This window comes from Epinephelus fuscoguttatus, linkage group LG4 (genome assembly GCF_011397635.1).
Source record: "Epinephelus fuscoguttatus linkage group LG4, E.fuscoguttatus.final_Chr_v1".
Classification (NCBI taxonomy): domain Eukaryota; kingdom Metazoa; phylum Chordata; class Actinopteri; order Perciformes; family Serranidae; genus Epinephelus; species Epinephelus fuscoguttatus.
In genome coordinates, this window is record NC_064755.1 from 40,961,853 (window position 1) to 40,984,239 (window position 22,387).

The following is a 22,387-nucleotide window of genomic DNA, read 5'->3' on the forward strand; positions in this document are numbered from 1 at the left end:
AAATGCTCCATCTTTACTGCTGGTAGTTAATGACATCATTATTTGTCTCTCCTCAGGGAGAGAGGTCTGAACACCTTCCAGTTTCGTCCCCACTGTGGCGAGGCCGGCTCCATCACACACCTGGTCACTGCCTTCCTCACGGCTGACAACATCTCTCATGGACTCAACCTCAAGAAGGTGAAGTCCTGCAGTCTGAATACGAGGGTTTGATACTCAACGACTTCTGAATGCTAAAAGCAAATGACTAAATGTCTGCATTTGAATTGAAAAAAGAAGGATATTGTATTGTGAAAGTTAATATTTGAGCAGCACTACAGCTGTTTGCCTGGCGAGTTCTCAAGTGGTCCTGGGCTGCCGCACTGAATGCAAATTATTTATTCAATCCAGTACAAATATTACGTAAGGAGTAACCTTTATAAAAATTAGGCTGTTGAATAACTTATCATTTACAAATCTTATATTGGATCTAACGTAAACTTGATCCAATAGTGCGTGCTCAGTCCTCACTCTGATACCTGACACGGCCCACAGGGAGATGAACAGAGAAAGGTCTGCGGTCTACATGACGTTTTACAGTATAGGTCATTATTTTTTGTTTATTTTGTGGTATGTAGACATATAATTGTTGTCGGCAGAGGTCCAGCAGGTGACGTGAAACATGCTTTGCTAGCAGCGATGGGCCAGGGGCGCCAGGTTTTGGCAACACACAGAGCAACAACACAGAGCTGGATAAAACTACTTTCCTTCCTAATACACAGAAACAGACACACGATTGGTTCGAACCCATTTGTTTTTGTAGGAAGAACAACTGATCATCATGTTTTGTCCAGTTGAACATCCCTAACTGAATAAAGGCTGAATCATCATGTTATTAGATCACTGAGCTGAACCCTGTAAGACTTTTATATCTGTGGGAAATCTGCATATGATTCCTTTGTCCTCAAATAGTACATTTTCTGCAGTAACTCCATCAGCATTACTCACATTACTTTGGTGTCTACACCCACTCCTCTTCCTCCTCCTCCTCCTCCTCCTCCTCCCCAGAGTCCGGTGTTGCAGTACCTGTACTACCTGGCCCAGGTCCCCATCGCCATGTCCCCCCTGAGCAACAACAGCCTGTTCCTGCAGTACTCCAAGAACCCGCTCAGAGAGTTCCTCCAGAAAGGCCTGCGAGTGTCTCTGTCCACTGACGACCCCATGCAATTCCACTACACCAAGGTCAGAACCACCAGAAGCAGAATCATCATATCACCATTTATTCTCCTTTAATATCTCAGTCACTATAATCACTGACAACAGCAGATATGTAAGAGTCCACAGACGTCTGGGCAACTAAACATGTCATCAGTGTTATACACAACATGTGGTGCAGGACAGGACCTCACTTAGTGAAACATGATCCAGCACACAGTAGTTGACTCTTCATCACTTAATCCATTAATCTGCTAATTATTCTTTCAGTTTATCGTTTTATTTTTGTCCATGAAATGTCGAAGAGTGGATAAATAGATGGACTAATATTTCAGCTCCAACAGCAGGGCACACAGAAACACGACTCTCATATAAGTCAGTCAAAGATGTCTGCGTTCAAAGTGAAACATATTTTACACCAGATCATAAAATGTACATTAACCCTAAAATCAAATGTTCCTTTAACCGTTCAGGAGGCCTTGATGGAGGAGTATGCCATCGCAGCCCAGCTGTGGAAGCTGAGCACCTGTGATCTGTGTGAGATCGCCAGAAACAGTGTGTTACAGAGCGGACTCTCTCATCAGGTACAGTCTCACCTTCTGCTTTTATCTCACTGTGAACAGGTGAAGAAAGGCACTGTTACACATCACATCACATTCAGGCTGGTTTGACAAGAGTAAAAAGAGACTTAGTCCCAAAGAAAGGTTTAAAACGATGCTTTCACAACACCAACTTAGTTTCAGAGTGCCACCAAGCGCTCCCATCAATACTGCAACGTGATTGGCTGATATTATTACTGGTTAAGATATAGGGCTCAAAAGGGCACGTGACTTCGCAATGCATTGTGTGTAACCAGCGCTGTTTTTACAGGCAAATTGTTTTGTTTACATTGCGTTGCACCAGGAGAGAGACGTGAAGCGAGAGATTTAAATGGACCAGACAAAGGAAAAGTGTGTCGGACGGTACCAAGACAAGCTGGACCCTGTTCCAAAATCCAGAAAATAGGTGGAGTGGATCCGTTTGAGCACGGAGACTGGGATTTAAAAGCCCTGCAGCTGTTGACTGAAGCTGAGCTTGTCCTCTATCTCGTCAACGGTATAAGTTATTATAACGGCGACGAATTTAGGAATGCCAAATCTTTAAGGGCTCATGGGCAAGCAAACTTTGGGTGGGTGCAGGACCTCCGAATTTTACGCCTTAAAGAGAAGGCTGTTGTCATTTCAGAGGTACGTAAACTTTACAAGCCTCACTGTGTCCCACCTCCATGTGGTGCTGCCTGTTTGCTTGCTCAGGTTTTGACTAACATATCTTGGTGTCTGCTGGACCAGTTTATTTCAAACAAAAAATATTTTGAAGCCTGAAATCCACTCTGTATTTATGTGGAAAATGTGTATGGGCTTCTCGGTTATTTATTTCAGAATTAGGGCATTTTCACACCATAAATCTCTAACTCTCCATCGTCATACATGGGTGGGCACAACATGGAGTTTCTTTATTTTTAACTTTCACTTCTTAAAGTTTCTTCTTCTTCGATTGTGGCAGTTAATGACACAGCAAGTCTGCACCACTGTCAAACGATTGTTACTTTTAAAATGCTAAAACAACAACAGAACACAAGCGTAGCGTCGCCAAACATAAACAACTTTCCAATTGCCCACAAAGCCCACAATACATCGCAGTTTTTCCACCTCCGCAATGCCACCCTTTTGAGCCCTATTATTAAAGCAGGCGATAGGGGCAAGGGGTGTGGGGGAGGTCCTGGTGATGGAGATGGGTCCAAACACTGGAGGTGGGGTCTGCAACTGGAGGTCTGTAGCCAGACCCTTCTCTGGTCTCCTCAACTGTGTGAGTGAGTTAAAGCTGATACCAACAGGCTGACAGACATTTGACAGCTGATAATAAACCTGTCAGTGCTCTCTGCTGGACGAACTGTTTACTAATGACACTGTTTATAAATGGCCCCAAATATCTTTTGGCACACGAGAGTTTCCTCTCTTGCCACTGCAGATATATTAAAGCCGGTAACGACCCATTTGAATTTTTCAAACTACACTGAGTACATGTTATTAGCCCCACCTGTATTATAATGATAAGCACTTCCTCTTTTGTACAATCGCAGCCTCAGGTATCTCAGGGTCCATAAAAGTCTCGTCACATCACTGTCATAAATCCAACCGTTTATGGAACGGTCCAACGAAACCTTGTCCTGCAGCTCATATTGCTACTGACTCCTCAAACAGATTAAACTCATACAGTCAGGCTGTAAACTGACCAGCCTGTCCACACAGAGAAAGGTCAACGATCCAACCACATGATCAGAACACCATGCTAAGGTCACTCTGCTCCTCTGGACAAAAAAACAACCTGCCAAATACTGACAAGATTTCCACATTTACAAATTATCTGCTCTCCATCTTTCACCCTTCAGGAGAAGAAACATTTCATTGGCTCCAACTACCTACAGGACGGACCGGAGGGCAACGACATCCAGCGAACAAACGTGGCACAGATCCGCATGGCCTACCGCTACGAGACGCTGTGCAATGAGCTCAGTTTTCTGGTGGACGCCATGAAGACGGATGTTGGCAGTAACCCACCTGAGTGATTTGCCACAGCAGCACACACTGTGCCTGAATATGTCCTCAGGGATAAACAGGTTACATGGCACATACTGTTGTTTTTTTTAACGTATTCTTACAAAAAATTGTGATAGATTTTTTAAAAAAAGGATTTCTGAGTATTTTATGTTGACCTTCTTGATTTTTAGACCTTATCTGATGCTGTTTCTATGAACTCTGGTGATCACTGTGTGCCTCATGTTAATGTCAAAGAGGTTTGTTTTCCTCTGACGGGTGGAAAGTGCACTTGCACATTTGGATATATAGAAGAGCATGAGCCACAAAACTATATTTACAATGGACACATAGATGTTTTTTGTTTGTTTATTTTTTGTTTTGTTTTTTTTACTGAAAAGGGGTTCTTAGATTTGCAAAGTTGTCACTGCTTGGTGGACGTTTTCTGTCACGTGTATTTATGCATGTTACACAGGCCTTTATGAGAACTATAGGTCTGAGATGAAACGTAGAAAAAAAAGAAAATGACGGATTCAACTGCATGATTTTGTCAGAAGTAAATTAGAGGCTAGGAAAATATTCAAAGACAGAAGGAAGTGTCGATGAGCACTCTAACAAGTGCTGTGAGAGACAAAACTGTTGTACTACCAACTGTGAAAAGACTAACTGATAATAATTATTTTTTATGTTTGTCATTTTTCATATGTAAATAAAGGCTGCAGAACAGTCGATGATGATTTTGGAAAGTTGCTTTTTTTAACTTGAGTATTTTTCATTTAAAATTTGTTAAAAGTGAGCAGAACTTCTCAAAACCTAAAAACATGCCCTCATCATTGGAGACAGCTGCTTTAATGTTAGTGAGTTATCTGCTGTCAGACTTTATTTTTTGTTCATGAATGCATCACATAATAAACACACTTTATGGCCACCTTTCTAGAAGGACAAAATGGAGGTTAAATATAGCCTACTGCATTTGGACCAGAGAGAGAAACAACTCATCAGCTGCTGGTGCTGAGATATTAATTCTTCTTTGCAATCTTAATTCAACATGGTGCATCGCAGGAATCTTTCTTAACAGAGGCTTTAACTCATTCAGGCTCAGAAAACAGATAACCTACATGTGAATGGCTTTGTTTTAAAAAAAAAAATCAAATGATGAATTGAGCTGGTGTTTATATTACATGTCGTGTGTGTCCTTTTTCTTTTTTGCTATGGACCCTCTTGTGAGTCCAAAATCATTTTTAATAATAAAACAATAATTACACAGGTTGTAACAGGAGGTAAATAATATGTTGGTGTGTGTAAAGGGAAGGCTTTGCTATTAGCTCATAGTCGTTGTTTGGGAGTCACTAGTTAGGCTACATGTAACTAGATTACTAAAGAAATATGATCAATGTTGTAATGTAATGTGATGTAATGTTACTGAAAAAAAGAATACATACTTATTTAGTTACTTCTCAAAACGTTGGGGATTACAAAGGAGTTACATCTGAGTATTCTTTTCAGTAAAAAGTATAACGTTCATTTTGTTGTTTTCCATCTTCTCACCATGGTGTAATATTACAGACATTTGTCAGCTTTGTTGCCCAAACATTTGTTAAAAAAAAAAAAAAAAAAAAAAAGTGTTGGGAAGGGTTACTGTTCAAGTGTAATAAGTTACATTACTTTGATGAAGTAATTAAAACAGTTACATTACTTTAACATTTTAAGAGGGTAAATAGTAATCTATAACTTCTATCATTATAGCATCTATACATTTTATGACATTTAATTCTTCTAAAACAACAAACATATTATAAACAACATCAGTTCCTTCAGTCCATACAACCAGCTCTGATAGTTACTGACTGTAACGTTAGCTTCAGTTTCATTATGGTCCAAAGTTACTGGAGTTTAAATGTCGGTTTAGTTAGCCAACATGCTGAGCTAATGTGACGCACATGCTAATGTAAATGATAGGGAGTTAATGCTAACGTTATCATAGGGGACCTGTAAGATACTGTACAATGTATTCCTCATTGTGAACAAGCTACAGATCAATTAGCAAAGAAAACATCCGTCCCGCCGCCATGACGTCATCACTCCTAGTCCTCAGGTGTTTTACCTGACCGGCGGTCTGTTAGAAGTTAGCTTAGCTATAGCTCTGATCCAGCCGTTACAGCTCGGCCTCATACTGCGACACAGGATAAAATAAAACATACAAACTCACCGGAGATGATGTGAAGTCCTCTGTGGTACAGGTCACATCCATAGGTCGGTGTAAAGTCCTGAGCGGCCGGTGCTTTCTTTTTAGATTTAGGAGAATCAAAGATGGCGGATAGCTTCTCCCTCCCTCCGCCGCCATGTTCCCCCGCGGTCAGCTGCTACTGTTGGCCATAAATGTTTTGACAACAGCCTAACATTTAAATGTTTAATGTTTCTCTTTTAAAAACACCTAACTGAGTTTAAAACTAAAATCTTCAGCGGGCTCTCTGACTCAGTTACACCCGGTGCTGGTGGCAGGAGGTCGGTCAGCTCACCTCCAGGCCCTCCTGTTAGTGACGGTTCACTGAGGGACCATCAATAAGATCAGACACCGAAGTTTGGAGGCGTCTGATTCTAATGTAAATATTTATTCCAACTCATTTTAGCATTTTATTCAGATGAACATTTAGTTGTTTTTTAATTGTTTGGGTTTTTTCTTGCAGGATATCTTTATGCTGAATTTCCCACATTCAGAGTCAGAGATCAGCACCAGCAAAATACTGGTAAAATATGCAAGTAGCAGCTGGATTAGCTTCACTAACCGCCCAAAAAATAAATAAATTTTTTTAAAAAAAGTGTAGTCTACTGAGTGGATGGTAGGTTTTGGAATCCAGCAACTAGTGACTGGTGAAAAAAAAGTCAATTTCCAACCCTGTACACAACGGTAGAAATTATACTATTATAATTATTTATAAAAAAATAAATAAGTAAATAAAATGCAATAAATATTTTTCATAGAAAATAAAGGTATTTTTACAACAGCCTCAATATAATGTGATGCCGTGATTCCAAATTTTTAAAAAAAAATCACTTTACTGGATTTTAGTGCTTCTTCTCTTTAATAAAAATATTATTTTGTATGTATTGTTTTTCCATTGTTTAAGCACTTAAGTTCCCTCGTCTCAAAGTCAGTTGGTTTTTGAATGTGCTTTTGGTTCGATGCCTGAAATAAGGTCTGTGCTTCACACAAGCTGAGGAAACTTTCAAGTTTTGTTCTATGACATAAAATATATCAGTAAATACACAACTCGTACATTTTGAAGCGTCTTTGTGTCTCATTGGTGAATGCTAACAAGTGGCTTATTGAAAGGACAGAATATTGTTGTGGTGATGTTTAGTCATGTGACCGTGGTGTCTTTGTTCACAGCCTAACTTTTGCTTTTTACTTCTGGTGAATGCATTTAGGCTTCAAAAAGGATGTCAACATGTAGCCTAAAGATTGTTCTTGCTGAACAAAATGTATCATAAACGTTGGTTTGCCGCAGAGTTTATTTTCTGTAATAATCCAAAATCCAATCGAATAATCCCAAAAGCTTTTGACGAGGGAGCCAAGGTCCAAAAAAAAAACTATAAATACCTACCAAACAGTATAACTGCACTGGACAAACAGGACATACCTCTTTCTTTATTTTGGATTTTAGTACCTTTTCTAATATTATTAATTATAGCATTTTTTTTCTTCAGTAGCTTACCTTTAATGTCCCCATGTGACTACAAATCAATACCAATTTATTACAATAAATTATTAGAATTACTACACTGGACACATGGGCACATCCTGATTTTTGATTGTTCCCTGACATAGTGTAAAATGCAGTAACACAGTAGCTCACATGATCCTTTGTGTGTTTTTAATGGAGATGGATTAAAAGCTTTTAATGATCAGTAACACAACTTGTTTCTAAATTAATTAAAGCGACTAAGAACGTTCCCTAATTAACTGAAGAGATTAAAGATCCATTCATCTTTTAATCCGACATAACACAAAATGATAAAGTGCAAAAAGTGAGTATCTCTTTATTAAGGAGAATACAGTACGAATCCATTCAGCTTTAATACACCTCCTTCCATTCAGCAAATTTACACAGCGACTTTGTGAATCAGAAGCTTTACAGTAATCTACTGAACATATTCTCATTCTTTAATATTACAACTTTGTTTTATACATTTTTAACTGGACCAGGCAGTAATGAAGAAGAAAGAAAGGTCTCTTAATGCTGCTCATTTCTTTGCAGTGCTGCTGTTTAAGTTTTACAGTTTATGATAATAATTTTCACCACAGAGATGAAATCATCTGTAGGTTAAATGCTCGAACACCAAAAAAGCTACGGCAAGGTTTCAAAGTGCGATTTGTCAGCGTCACAACCAGAAATGACTTTTGATCAAATTAAAATTCACGTTTATGGTCTGTTAAATAAACAGAAATCAAATGTCTATGACTGCTCTGTAAAATGAATAATCATATATCATGTAAATCATTGTGTTTCATATCGTCTCATTATTTGGAGGAAAATGTAAAATTATCTAAATGTGATCTGATGCAAAACTGATGAACTCGCTGAATGTCACAACAAAACACTAAGTTATCGTTCCATATCTTTACATCTTTAATTAATGTATTAGATTTCAGTAAATAGAGATTTATCACTCTAATGAAAATTAAGGTGAATATTTTCACATTTTTTAAATACTTCAGTGTGAATCCAGACCTCATCAATCACAACCATCGTTTCTCTTAAAGTGCTGCCTGTGATTTATGTGACCTGGAAACTCAGCAAGAAATACTTATTTAAAATAAAACTATGTGTGGTTTGAAATTCTATGTTGCTTTAATTATACAAAAGTAGATTTGTAACTGAAAAGCTGCCTAATTCAATCAGCTGTGTTTAACTGTCGGCATGACGACAGAGCAGAGCAAAGACGCGACTGGTCGTTCTGGGAGTGTAAACTACACTAACTACACTAATACAGCAATCAGATTAAAATAACCATAACAAAATTATGGTAAATTAAAAAATATATATGTACAAAGTAAAACAAGATGAGAAAAACAGAGATGACTAATAGTGGTTATTTCCAACAACAGAGACACAACAGCAAGCCGAGTCATTTAAAATCATATAAAACTATTTGGTTCTGTTCACTTCACTCACAGACCATCACCAGTCACTGTGTCGCGTCTGACCTGGATCAGAATGTCAGCTCATCACAGGGTCACATGACACGGCTCAGACGGCGTGTCGTGTGGGATATAAACATGCAGGCTTACATTGCACAGACGACAGAACAGCATTACAGGTGGGAACAAGGTCAGTTTTACGCAACGCTGTGTCTTAGATTTGCACTTTAAGTTCAACGTATTGGGAAAACGCGTTTGTTTCCAGGCGTAGACGAGAAGATCGACTCCACTCTCACTTCTGTCTGGTAAATATGAGTCCAGCAGTCAGTCAGTCAGTCAGTTAGCTTAGCTTAGCTTAGCACAAAGACTGGAAACAGGAGGAAATTGTTAGCCCAGCTCTGTCAAAGCAAGACAAGATCACTAATTTACACTTAACATCTGCCTCTATAACCACTCCAAAGACAAAGTACACAAACAAACATATAATGTGTGAATTTTGTCATGACTGGATGAAGCCAAGTCAGCTCCCCCCATCTCCAGCCTTTATGCTAAGCTAAGCTAACCGCAGCTTCATATTTACTGTACAAACAAGAAAGTGAATCAGGGTAGTTTCACCAAAACGTCGAACTGTTCATTTAAATTCTTTAAAACTTTGAATATATGAGTCAAACTTATTAAACCCTCTCTGAATACGAGGGCTGACCTTGGTTCAGCTCCTCTGTCTCAGCTTCTGTCCCATTTATATCAACATGACAGGATCAGGATCAGAGTCCTGCGTCAGGTCGGGGACCTGCCAGGAAGTGACCCGCAAAGACAGGTGATGTGCAGGTGGTATTTCGGCGTTGTTTTATTTCCAGGTTCAGTTGCGGATAAAAAAAACCCCATAGCTGTTGGATTACAGGTGTTGGATGATAAATACATTAAAATTAAATAATGTCATGTAATGTTTAATGTTTTATTCATCTGACTGCTGACTCTGTGTGTCGGCTCGTCTGCTGCACCACCTGGAAAATGAGGCTCAGTTCAATCAGGTGTGTTACTAACTGTGCAGATGTGCTGCTCAATATTATCAGAATAAGCAAAAAATATTCTTTAAACTGTATTTATTTGATTACCTTCATATTAAAGAATATTATCTGAGTTTCACATGTACGAAGGATCCCAGAACGATGTCTTAATTGTGCTGCCTGACCAAACAGTGCATGGTTATTATAAGATTTGTGTTTTTTGGGTCGGGCTGCAGCTCTTGTGTTGACGGGTCAGGTTGTGTTAAGGACCTTATGGGTCATATCAACAGGTGGCAGATACAGTATTGCACGTCGTGGTGCCAGTTCAGGAGCAGGTCTTAAAAATCAGACCTGTGCAGAAGTCTGATCTGGATCCCTGTCATAAAGTGCCTGATTAATCCCAGCACACACAGGTGTCTGACTTCAAGTTAAATTAACCCCTAATATTACTGCAAAACCTTTCAGTGTACTTTCTGTTACTCTGTGTGTTAAATTAATATTTTATTATTTATTTTATTATATTACAGATGCTGAATTTTCTCTTCAGACACACAGATCCCATGAAGTTTCACATCTACAGTTACTGGGGTTACACAGAGCATCCTGGGAGTTTTTTTGGGACTTAAAAGAGACAAGGTTTCATTTTCTGAACCTGTGTGTGAGAACACAACGAGCAGGAAACTCTGCTGGTTTCTTCTGCATCGTTAGCTTTTTAGGAAAAATCTCCTCCTCAGTGAAAGTGACATTTTGTGTTGCAGTGTGTAGAGTCTACTTGGTGCGGGTCGATTTCTCTCCTCGTCTAACTGGCTCAGCGTGCCGTCTGTGTTAAGGCCTGTGTGGGTGGCCCGCCTCATCAGCCAAGTTGAGGATGTAGCCAGCTATGTCGTCCTCTGTGGGGAAATCAGACATTACCCACGACTCGTTGGCAGCGGTCACTTGCAGGCGACATATCGGACAGTTCCGGCTCTGCCCGCTCCTGCAGGAACACCAGAGAGTGTAATCATTACTGTCAGTGTGTGTGTTCATAACATGGGTGGCTGAAACGTCTCTGTGAAAACTTTGAATGATTTACAAAGCACAAGAAGAATTATTTTAACTGGTTCGATCTTTAATCCATCACCTCACCATTTATCAATGCACTTCTGACAGAAGCTGTGAGCACAGGGCAGAATGAGGTCAGCCTTCCCGTCCATGCAGATGCAGCACTCCTCTTCATCGGTCAGCTGCTTCACTCTGCACAGACACACCAAGAGAAAGACATCAAACCGTCCTCTAAGGAGGAAGGTGTCGCTGCCCCCGCAATGTCATTTTGGTGTGACAGGCCTGATGCTGGATGAGTCTCGATGGCTTTCAATCAAAGAAAAATCTCCCTCAGTGTTATAAAATGCATGAGAATGTAAAAAAGATGCCGTCAGCCTCCTCAGCTCCTCCTATAGATGGGAATCTATCCAGAGGGATAAACTGTCACTCTGCTGCAAGATAACTTATAAAATCCATCATTTCAGCAGCATGTGGGACATTTAACAACCTTTTCCTGTTGTCCAGCAGCACCGACACCCGCCATGCTGTGAGTCAGAAAAACTTTACATTTTACACAAACCAACATTCAGTGACTTTTTGGCCTCCAGGAAGCTGAAGCTGAAAACACAATGCTGACTAATTATCCCCTGACACCTGCAGCACAGAGTGGACTGTCAGTACAGAGAGCAGTTAGCATTAGCACAATCAAAGTTCTGACAGTAAACATGGTGTAATGTGCAGTTTATGGATGTAAACCAACCCTGGAGCTTCCTCACACTGTCTGCCCAAAACCCCATCACAGCAGATACTGTGTGTTTCACAGACACTGACACTGTGTCATCTACTGCCAGTTAGCCTACAAGCTAATAAACAATATTAATGAAAGACGCTAACAACACTTAGCATTCTGATAGGGCTGCTAGTTGTTGATTCTGATGCACAACAAACTCCTCATCTGAGTCTGGGAATGTTTCTCCAATCACATATTCTGTACTAAACACTTCATATCTTTAGTGCTCTAAGTGTGTTCACACTGCACAGTGTGGGAAAATGCAGTGAGCTACTGACGCACTCAAAACGGTCCAAAAGTTGAGTGTGGAATGACGGACACTTCTCACCCTCAACGATTGCCATCTAACACACCAAATCTCTTAACTTTTGACATGGCAGCTGGAGACAACAAGAAGCCTGATAGTTCTACATGTTTTTGCACTGAGTACCAAAACTGTTGTCGAACAGAAGCCGTCAGTGATGCTTGTTGGCTCTGTGATGATTTGGAACCACCAACAATGATGCAAGTGCTAACGTTAGCATTTGCTGGCTAGCTAACTTGGCACATTTCAATCAGCACTGACGTTGTGGCGTAAGTTTGGTTTACGTGCGGGCGGAGATAAGGCTCACATGTTGGTGATAATGCTCCACTGTGTGTTTGTGATTCACTGTTTTAAAGGAAAAAAGCTGTTGTCACTTCTGATAGGTGCAAAACAGCAGTGTGCGATTTGAGAAAACACCCCTCGCTAAAATTAGCGCACTAATCAGTAAGTACATAGTGTACTACACTGAAGTGTACTAACAGAGGGATGTGATATGAGACACACTGTGTGTGTGTGACTGAGGCTGAATCTCCCCAGTGTTTCCTCTAACACTAACATTAGCCACATTGATGTGCACTGCTCTTACAACAGTCACCCCAGGGCGAGCAGGAAGGAGTCCATCTGCTTCCTGCCTCCTTTCAGAGTTTAACTATTATGTTTAAAAACCATGTTATCCAATAAAAATACTGATCAGTCTCGCTCTGTCTGAGGTCATCATGTGACGGTTAAACAGGATGCTCCTACAGAGACCTACATTAACAGTGTGAACACAAACAGCAGGAGAGCTGTAAAGAACATTTAGTACCAAATCAATCTAACACATAAAGCACTCAGCCTTCTGGATGTAAATTAAAGTGTTAATTTCTGTTGAAGACTCTTGTTTAATGTGAAACAGATTCATACAGAGACCTGTTTATGTGCACCCACCTGCCCATCCACATGCTGGCCTGGCAGGAGTCTGTGGAGGGGAGCTGAGCAGAAGGGCCCTCGGTGGCGCCCTCTGCAGACAGCACCTCCGCAGCCTGGCTGGTGATGTCACGGTACAGCTGGATGAACTGGTACAGGTTCATGATGCGTGATGCCTCCACCATACCGTTCTCCTTATTGATCTGAGAGCAGGGAGACAGAATCACATGAGTCACACATGACACAGTGGTGTGTATTAACACATGCAGTCACAGTCCGTCACCGCTGTGATGTCGCTGGGTTTAACCAGTGACACTGGTGGTGAGTTTATTCAAGCTGCTGAATCTTAAATTTTCAGATTTCAGTGTGTAAAAATTGTGTCGATGAGAGCGTCTGAAACACGTGATCATCCTGAGACAGTAAAACATGATTCAGATCATCAGTTAATTAGCTGAGATTTGGTTGTTTGTGTGATACAGTTTACAGGTTATACTTAAATGCAGCTGGCCTGTCAGTGCTGCACAAACTCACAGTGTGTTCTCACAAAAATCAAATTGCACAATGACTCAACCACGATGAGTACCTGCAGAATACTGAGGGAAATATGTAATATTTCTTCTTGCAATAACTTCATACTCCCTCCTCTTCTCCAGGAGGAGAAATCCTGACCCAGAAGCTCCATGTACGGAGAGAAAGCATTAGATCTTTGGAAACATGAGACCCCGAAGGCTCTGGTTTTATTGTTCAGCAGCCACGTGCACTCACATTTTCACAGGTTTATTGCTGCATTCCCACGAACACATCATCTCTGTTATAGATTCCTCATTTAAAATAGTTTTTGAGAATGTGCTGCAGCGTCTCAGATAATAATCAAGAGACAAGAGATGACCCCTGAAATATAAAATTCAGCCTACAAGAAAAATGTGTCAGATGATCTGGGTGAGATCAACTAAATCAATATCAAAGTCTGTATTTAAAAAAGAGCAGATTTGATTCAAACCCAGTTTGTATTTCCTGTTTGATTGTAAAAAGGCCGATGTCTGCATGTTACAGGTCGACCTCCACACTGACACACTGCTGTAACCGTTATAAAGATCTGACTAATTATTAAACTATCCAAACTATGATCAGAGCAGCTCATCAACAGTTGCCTCACAGTATCCAGGGGCTGATTCAGCTGAGAGAAAACTGTATATTCAAAAACACCAATAAGAACAAAATGCTAAACTTCACAATGTTTTAACTCAGTCTGTTGATCTGTGGACTCACTGTAATGATGAGCTGACTCTATCCAAACTCCTCAGGAACAAAACGCTGATTGGTTACGAGTCTGATCAGCAAGTTTCAATCTGGTTCTTTCTGGTTTGTGACTGTTTGATGGTTTTGATTTGTCTGTTCTGTTTATTTTGTTCTCGCTCCGTCTGAAAGAATTGATTTTTTTAAGATAAATATCACGAACACTGATGGCTGTAAACTGAACTTTTATTTTCTACACTGTGAAATATCTGACTGTACATTTACAGTAAATTACTGACTACTAGTTGCATCACTGTCACTGTAAGTTACTGTGACATTTTTTTTTTTTTACAGTAAATTACTGTGATCTCACAGCAGCTCTGTCTGTCTGCATATTACTGTGATTTAAAGATTTTACTGATCACTTTAAGGCTCTTCATGGTCTCTCTCCCAGCTGTATCTCAGACCTCTAAGTAACGTACGCACCAGGACATTCTTTGAGGTCCTCGGGCAGCAGAAGTCGTCTTTTAAGTCTGTTCTTTAATTCAGTTTTTCCTGAATTTTACCTGAGTTTTCAGTTCATTTAAAATGTCTTTTATTTCCTTAGTTTTTATCTTTATTTATCAGCTCTTTAAAAGGTGTTGTTTTCATGGCTGGTCTGTTTTAATTGTTGTCATGTGAAGAACTTTGTAATTCTGTTTTGTGCTCCCAAAGAATTACAGTATTTAACTGTAATCTTACAGTTAAACTCCATATATTACTGTGATTTAACAGAGTTCTTCTGTAGAGTTACTGTATTTACCTGCATGAATACAGTCAAATATCACAGTTGTAGCCTTTAAGGTGCTAAAATTTTAATTTATTGTGAAATATTACAGGTACATATTGTAACTTTCTGGAAATCACTTCCAGTTTATGATTAGTATATAAAAATATGAGGGAGTGGGACCAGGAAAGTTTATTCCATCTTTCAACCCCGTCTGAACATGAACAATGTTATTTATATATTTAAATGTTGCTGAGGATCCTGTTTTCTTTTGTTTTTATTGCTCATACGTTTTATTTTGTGTTTGTATTATTTTAACATGTTCAATAATCTGACTAGAGACACACATAAACTCAGAAATATCCCTGACCTCAGCTTATACAGAACATGATCTCAGTGTACGGCTTCAGTTTCTCTACTTGTGTCTGCTCATCTCTCTGACACAGAATCAAAGGTGTGGGCAGACGCTGTCGTCGGCGTGTGATGTGAATGAGGAGCGCTCTGTGGGCTCACCTTGGTACAGAGGACCCTGACAGCCACCTTCCACAAGGCCGTGGCATCAGATCCTGGCTGCACCTCAAACAGCAGGTGCTTCTGCTGCCCGGTCGCCAGTTTGGCCGTCCTGATAGAGATCCAGAAAGAGAGGACACATTCAGCTCAATAAACCACTCTGCATCGTTTTTACTGCTGTTATGAACACAAAGTAATGTTCAAATCAAACACAGCTACATTCAGCTGGGAGGTTTTCTCCTAAATTCAAAGTGTGTTTCTGTCCAAAGCTGCTGTTTGTGCAGGGTTAACTGTGTGCACACTGTTCCATCACTCACCACATTCGTCTGTGAACTCAGCTTTCTACAGTCAATACAGATCCATCCAAACACAGATCTGTTCAGATCCACACTGCATGTTCCTACACTCAGTGATATACTGCTGTGTAACCACTTACATTATGCTGCATGAATATTATTCAGTTTATCCAAATGACTTCTTCATTCTGAGTGAGAACAACATGATTTAAACGTGTGATCCTGCCTCTCAGTTTCTGTCTCTGAGAGCTACTGAGCTCAAATTAAATTGGCAGAAGCCGGCCGGTGTCCAGGGAATAAAGATGGGCCAAATCCAAATCCTTCAAAGCACTGCAGCGTGCTGTGCAGTGAGTTTAGCTCTCAGTCAGAGAAGTCAAAGTAAAATCAATTAAACATCCAAGCATTCAGGTGGAGATAACTTCAGTCAACTTTCCTCACAGCTGTTTGCTTCCACAGCCAATGGACAACAGCTGTGTTTTTACACTGAACTACTTCCTGTTTGTCCAGAACAAACTGTGACTTACACATCGTTGAGTTCGGCCACTCTCGCCAGAAACTCCTCGTAGGTCAGGTAGCCGCTGTCACGCACCAGTCCGACGTGTTTGACCAGCTTCTCAGGCAGACGGGTCATCACCGCCTGGCCTGAGAGCTGCTGGCCCATCGTGGCTGCAGCAGCACTTAGAAAACAGCACTGACAGGAAGCTGCACCTCATTCAGCTCTGCAGAGCCTGCTGGGACACAAACAGTTCACACACAGGTTTTATTAATGTGTGACAGTGTGTGTGTCTCTAACCAGGACCCTCTGACCTTTACTCAGATGTTACTCTACATCGGTCACTGAAATTATCTGAGATGTTTCTGAGAGGTCTGACACCAGGAACAATCTACAACGTCATATCTCAGACTCTTCAACCTGTTACGATTATTACATCATCAATTTTCAGGTCAGCAAACATGATCAAATCCATACATATACATACAGTACAGGCCAAAAGTTTGGACACACCTTCTCATTCAATGCGTTTTCTTTATTTTCATGACTATTTACATTGTAGATTCTCACTGAAGGCATCAAAACTATGAATGAACACATGTGGAGTTATGTACTTAACAAAAAAAGGTGAAATAACTGAAAACATGTTTTATATTCTAGTTTCTTCAAAATAGCCACCCTTTGCTCTGATTACTGCTTTGCACACTCTTGGCATTCTCTCCATGAGCTTCAAGAGGTAGTCACCTGAAATGGTTTTCCAACAGTCTTGAAGGAGTTCCCAGAGGTGTTTAGCACTTGTTGGCCCCTTTGCCTTCACTCTGCGGTCCAGCTCACCCCAAACCATCTCGATTGGGTTCAGGTCCGGTGACTGTGGAGGCCAGGTCATCTGCCGCAGCACTCCATCACTCTCCTTCTTGGTCAAATAGCCCTTACACAGCCTGAAGGTGTGTTTGGGGTCATTGTCCTGTTGAAAAATAAATGGTCGTCCAACTGAACGCAAACCGGATGGGATGGCATGTCGCTGCCGGATGCTGTGGTAGCCATGCTGGTTCAGTGTACCTTCAATTTTGAATAAATCCCCAACAGTGTCACCAGCAAAACACCCCCACACCATCACACCTCCTCCTCCATGCTTCACAGTGGGAACCAGGCATGTGGAATCCATCCGTTCACCTTTTCTGCGTCTCACAAAGACACGGCGGTTGGAACCAAAGATCTCAAATTTGGACTCATCAGACCAAAGCACAGATTTCCACTGGTCTAATGTCCATTCCTTGTGTTTCTTGGCCCAAACAAATCTCTTCTGCTTGTTGCCTCTCCTTAGCAGTGGTTTCCTAGCAGCTATTTGACCATGAAGGCCTGATTGGCGCAGTCTCCTCTTAACAGTTGTTCTAGAGATGGGTCTGCTGCTAGAACTCTGTGTGGCATTCATCTGGTCTCTGATCTGAGCTGCTGTTAACTTGCCATTTCTGAGGCTGGTGACTCGGATGAACTTATCCTCAGAAGCAGAGGTGACTCTTGGTCTTCCTTTCCTGGGTCGGTCCTCATGTGTGCCAGTTTCGTTGTAGCGCTTGATGGTTTTTGCGACTCCACTTGGGGACACATTTAAAGTTTTTGCAATTTTCCGGACTGACTGACCTTCATTTCTTAAAGTAATGACGGCCACTCGTTTTTCTTTAGTTAGCTGATTGGTTCTTGCCATAATATGAATTTTAACAGTTGTCCAATAGGGCTGTCGGCTGTGTATTAACCTGACTTCTGCACAACACAACTGATGGTCCCAACCCCATTGATAAAGCAAGAAATTCCACTAATTAACCCTGATAAGGCACACCTGTGAAGTGGAAACCATTTCAGGTGACTACCTCTTGAAGCTCATGGAGAGAATGCCAAGAGTGTGCAAAGCAGTAATCAGAGCAAAGGGTGGCTATTTTGAAGAAACTAGAATATAAAACATGTTTTCAGTTATTTCACCTTTTTTTGTTAAGTACATAACTCCACATGTGTTCATTCATAGTTTTGATGCCTTCAGTGAGAATCTACAATGTAAATAGTCATGAAAATAAAGAAAACACATTGAATGAGAAGGTGTGTCCAAACTTTTGGCCTGTACCGTATGTACATTACTGCCTGTTGTGTTTACATGTGTGTTTGTTTACATAAGAATGTCAACAACATTTTGGACGGCATGATGTCACAATAAACTGCAGGATATTCCGACCATTATAAAACTCAGGTGCAGCACCTAAGGGTTGTTTTCAGTTCAACTACACGTCTGCTCTTTATAATCTTATTATTTATAATAATAAATAATAAACCTAATTTCTCATGTATTACATTTGCTTTAATTAAATTTTAAGGCCGTGACAGATGGTTACTAATCCTCTGACAGAGGAGGCTGATGATCAGTGAGCATGAGATACAAAATTATATTAAAATAAATGAAGAGTCAATATTTACTGATGGTGTTTGAGATTTGAATTTTTACCATGTCATCACATTATTGCCAAGTTCGCCTATTTTAATTCATATTTTATTACCATGGTAAACTGGAAAACAAATTTAATGAACCAAAACAAATTTTTTATTTCACCATTTTCTGAAATTATCCCTCGAGTGCTCCACAAACTCAGCATTCAAATTAAACTGCAGAATGACTCAACCACAACGAGTACAGGAGGAACACTGAGGGAAATATGTCATATTTCTGCCTGCAATAAACTTCATACGCCCTCCTCATCTCCACGAGGAAAAACACAAAGAAAGGTTTTAGATAGAGCTGCTGATCTTAACATGACGGAAGGCTCTGGTTATGATCTTCAGCAGCCGTGTGCCCATGAACTTTCAGACGAAAAACCTGCCAGGTTCACGGCTGTGTTTCTCCACATACTCCATTTCTTTTATCAAGTCCTTGTTTACCACAAGTTTTGAGACTGAGCTACAACCTCCCAGAGAGTCCATGCAGAGTAACAATTAAACTACAGGAAATAAACATGCGGTCACTAGAACTGGGTAAGATGAACAAATTTAAAACCCAAGCTAAAAGAAGAAAACACTAAACTGAAAAAACTGAATCTCTTGGTTTGTAAACTGTAAATAAGGTGACCTCACATCACACAGACCAGTCACAGTTTGTTGCCTTATAACTTTATAACACAACACATGACCAACAGATACACAGACATGTGACTGCTGGACATTAACATGCTGCTGTAACAGTTCCTCCTCTCATGAAAAGGTTTTTCTTTGACAGTTTGGATCCTGTCTGCAGAGATTTGCTCTCATTCAGGCACATCAGCATCAGTGAGATCAACATCTGGATAAGAGTCCAGTTCACCCAGAAACTTCAGGTAGTTGGAGGGTTGAGATCAGGTGTCTGTGCAGGACAGTCAAACTCTTCTACAACAAACTGGTCAAACTATTTCAATTCAGCTCAGTTCACCAGAATTGACTTTATCCTGAAGAAAAATCTTGTGCCAGAGAGAACTTCAATTACAGTAACATAAATACCAGTAACAAGCATTAACTTTCACTAACCAGTAACAACAATCAGTGGGTTCCCGGGTCATGGTCACACACTGGGCCCAATTTTAGAAACAACAGAGTATTAAATATCAATCAAAATATTCAAAATATACAAGATAAGAAGTGTTGTAAAGAAGCAAAAGCAAAACCAGTGCCTAATAGAGTCACAACAGAAGTAAGACAAGTGCAAGAATTAGTAAAAATGAACTATGTATTTATTCAGAAGCACACGATTGTGTAAAATACTTTTTTTTTTTTCAATTTTACTTAGTAAAGGTTCTTCTTTTTAAATCATATTTAATGTGGGCAAAATGAACAGAAACTGACACGCCTCAGCTAAAAATCCTTCATCAGTGTGAGACAACCAGCAGGAACTGCAAATAACCAGCTGAGGTTCAAACAACAATCAGGACAGAGAATATATAACTGAATGATAGGATCCATCTGTGAGTAAACGACCCACTCAGCACTGACCTCTCCCAGGTACGAGGAGAAACAACAGGAACAAGCTGAAGAACTGAGTAGATGATGATGCCCTGCACGAACACACAATGAAACCCTGGTACAGACCCATTAGGCCATCAGACTGATCTTTACCAGGCAGCTTCCCAGATCAGGTCGAGCCTTTCCCACATCAGCAGCCAGACAGATACGGGCAAAGTGGAGGGGCTACATGAGGCACAGAGAGGTGGCTACCAAAAACTGAGGTACTACAGAATCCAGATAGATAAACAGATACGCAAAACAACACCTGAAACACAACCTCATACAAAGTAACGTCAGAATATATCTACACATAATGTTCAGAGTCCAGAAGAGCTCAGTGTGAACAGAGGTTGCAAATGCACTGTTTTTAGAAAACTCTCTCAGACAGACAACAGGAGACACACAGTGTATATTAGGACAAACGTTAGGAGCTGTATGACTGTGACTGTGCACCTCTGTGTACTGGTCAAGAAAGATTTGTCCTCATCCAAACTGAAGGTCTGATGACAGACAGACAGACAGACAGGTGCTGTGTGCTGCACAGACCATTAAGGGAGCAGCAGTAGCTCAGTTTACAGGTTCCTGGTTTGGGAACCGTAAGGTCTTCAGCTCTTCGTCCCCATGCAACAGACCAAGTATGGAGTGTGAACTGGTACCTGGAGAGGTGCCACTTCACCTCAGGTGCCCCTGAGCAGGGCACTAAACCCTCAACTGCTCGAGGCGCCTGTCCATGGGCAGCCCCCCTCACGTTTGTGCATGTGTGTATTTCAGGCCTGTGTGTGTGTGTGTGTGTGTGTGTGTGTGTGTGTGTGTGTGTGTGTGTGAGCATACAGCTTCAGCAGGTTCATCCTGGTGTAGACTCAGCTCAGCTGCTCCTGACAGTTTTAATGCTGACTAACAGTGTATAATGCAGAAGTGACGGTTTCAGTGACCTCGGGCTGAACTGAGACTCAGAGATACCGGAAGTGAAAGAGAACCGCCCGTTAATTTACAGCCGTTAACTTAACAAACAAACACATCCGGTAAGTCACGTGGAGACTTCCTGTAGCCGCTGACTGACAGCTGACAACATGACTGTACATTATGAAACACGGTCTGAAGCTGTCAGATATAAAATCTCTGTAAAAAACAAACTGCGATTAAAGGTTTCATCTCCAACGGAAACTCAGACAAACAGTTTCAGCTACATTAGCATCTCATATTAAAGTGTGACCGATCAGTGAGCTAACGGACAGACTGTTTAATATTTAACCGTCACTGTGGAGAATATCAGAATTATTCTTCTGTTCAAATCACCTGTCAAACTTTATAACCATCCGCTGAACCTCGGTCCAAACACGACATGCTAACATTAGCTTCTCACAGCAGGTTGCTAACGAGCTTTTAGCATCGCTTTGCTCCGTAAGTACTGATTTAATAAAGTCAGAGTCTCTGTAGGTGAAGCTGAGGAATATTAATATGACGCTGTGTCCTGATGTGAAATGAAACAGAAGCTTATTTTCTCACCAAACACTGAACAGCATCAGAGGGACGAGTCCAAACTTCACCGCTGGCTGTTTGTGTTGACACAACACAGGCGCGGTTTGATGACGTAACAGCGCGTCGTACACTTTCACTTTACTGTTGGTGGATAAACACGTATATAAATAAATAAATAAATAAATAAATACTGTGTTTACAAACAAATATAAAAAAATACTGGATCCACAAATAAATAAATAAATAAATAAAATATAAATACTGGTTTTACAGAAAAACAACAACAAAAAAACATACGGTTTTTACAAAAATAAATACTGGGTCAAGGGTTTTCTTCATAATTTCTTTTTATTTTAAACATTCTTAATTGTTTTTTTGTACAGTGCACAAGATAATTATAATTACGCTGACTGAAACTTTTCTGTTCAGATTAACTAATTTAAATGGTATGAAACTCGTAACTATGCACCTTCCTCTTGGAAGCTAAAATGTTGTCTTAGGACAAGTCCAGTCTAATCTTATTATTTTCTTCTTATTTTTTTTCTAAGACTTTCTGTATGTTTGATATTCTGATATGTAATCGCATGTTTAAAGTCCCTGATTGTTCAGGGCTACATTAATTTTCCTCACAAAATGAATCACATATACTTATTCAGCATAAA

General features: G+C 40.4%; 2 protein-coding genes across 4 annotated transcripts in view; one reads left to right on the plus strand and one right to left on the minus strand.

Moving 5' to 3' along the window:
- The window catches only part of LOC125887686 (AMP deaminase 3-like), a 32,335-nt gene extending 27,391 nt beyond the window's left edge, over positions 1 to 4,944 (plus strand). For both annotated transcript variants that reach the window (XM_049574684.1, XM_049574685.1), the window contains 4 exons: positions 57 to 177; positions 1,045 to 1,218; positions 1,665 to 1,775; positions 3,620 to 4,944. In XM_049574684.1, the coding sequence (XP_049430641.1) occupies positions 57 to 177; positions 1,045 to 1,218; positions 1,665 to 1,775; positions 3,620 to 3,796 (583 nt within the window). In that variant the 3' untranslated portion in view covers positions 3,797 to 4,944. The remainder of the gene's footprint in view (positions 1 to 56; positions 178 to 1,044; positions 1,219 to 1,664; positions 1,776 to 3,619) is intronic.
- A 2,836-nt stretch (positions 4,945 to 7,780) lies between these two features.
- Positions 7,781 to 21,828, minus strand: rnf141 (ring finger protein 141). 2 transcript variants are annotated; one of them, XM_049574693.1, is made up of 6 exons: positions 21,753 to 21,828; positions 16,267 to 16,470; positions 15,450 to 15,558; positions 12,956 to 13,137; positions 11,040 to 11,147; positions 7,781 to 10,890 (listed from the first exon to the last, which is right to left on the minus strand). In XM_049574693.1, exons 2-6 carry the CDS (start codon positions 16,401 to 16,403, stop codon positions 10,740 to 10,742), a joined length of 687 nt encoding a protein of 228 aa, XP_049430650.1. In that variant the 5' UTR covers positions 16,404 to 16,470; positions 21,753 to 21,828; the 3' UTR covers positions 7,781 to 10,739. The 2 variants fall into 2 exon arrangements, with proteins under 2 accessions (XP_049430650.1, XP_049430651.1); XM_049574694.1 differs by having other exon boundaries at positions 16,267 to 16,473; positions 21,753 to 21,820.
- Positions 21,829 to 22,387: the final 559 nt, after the last annotated feature.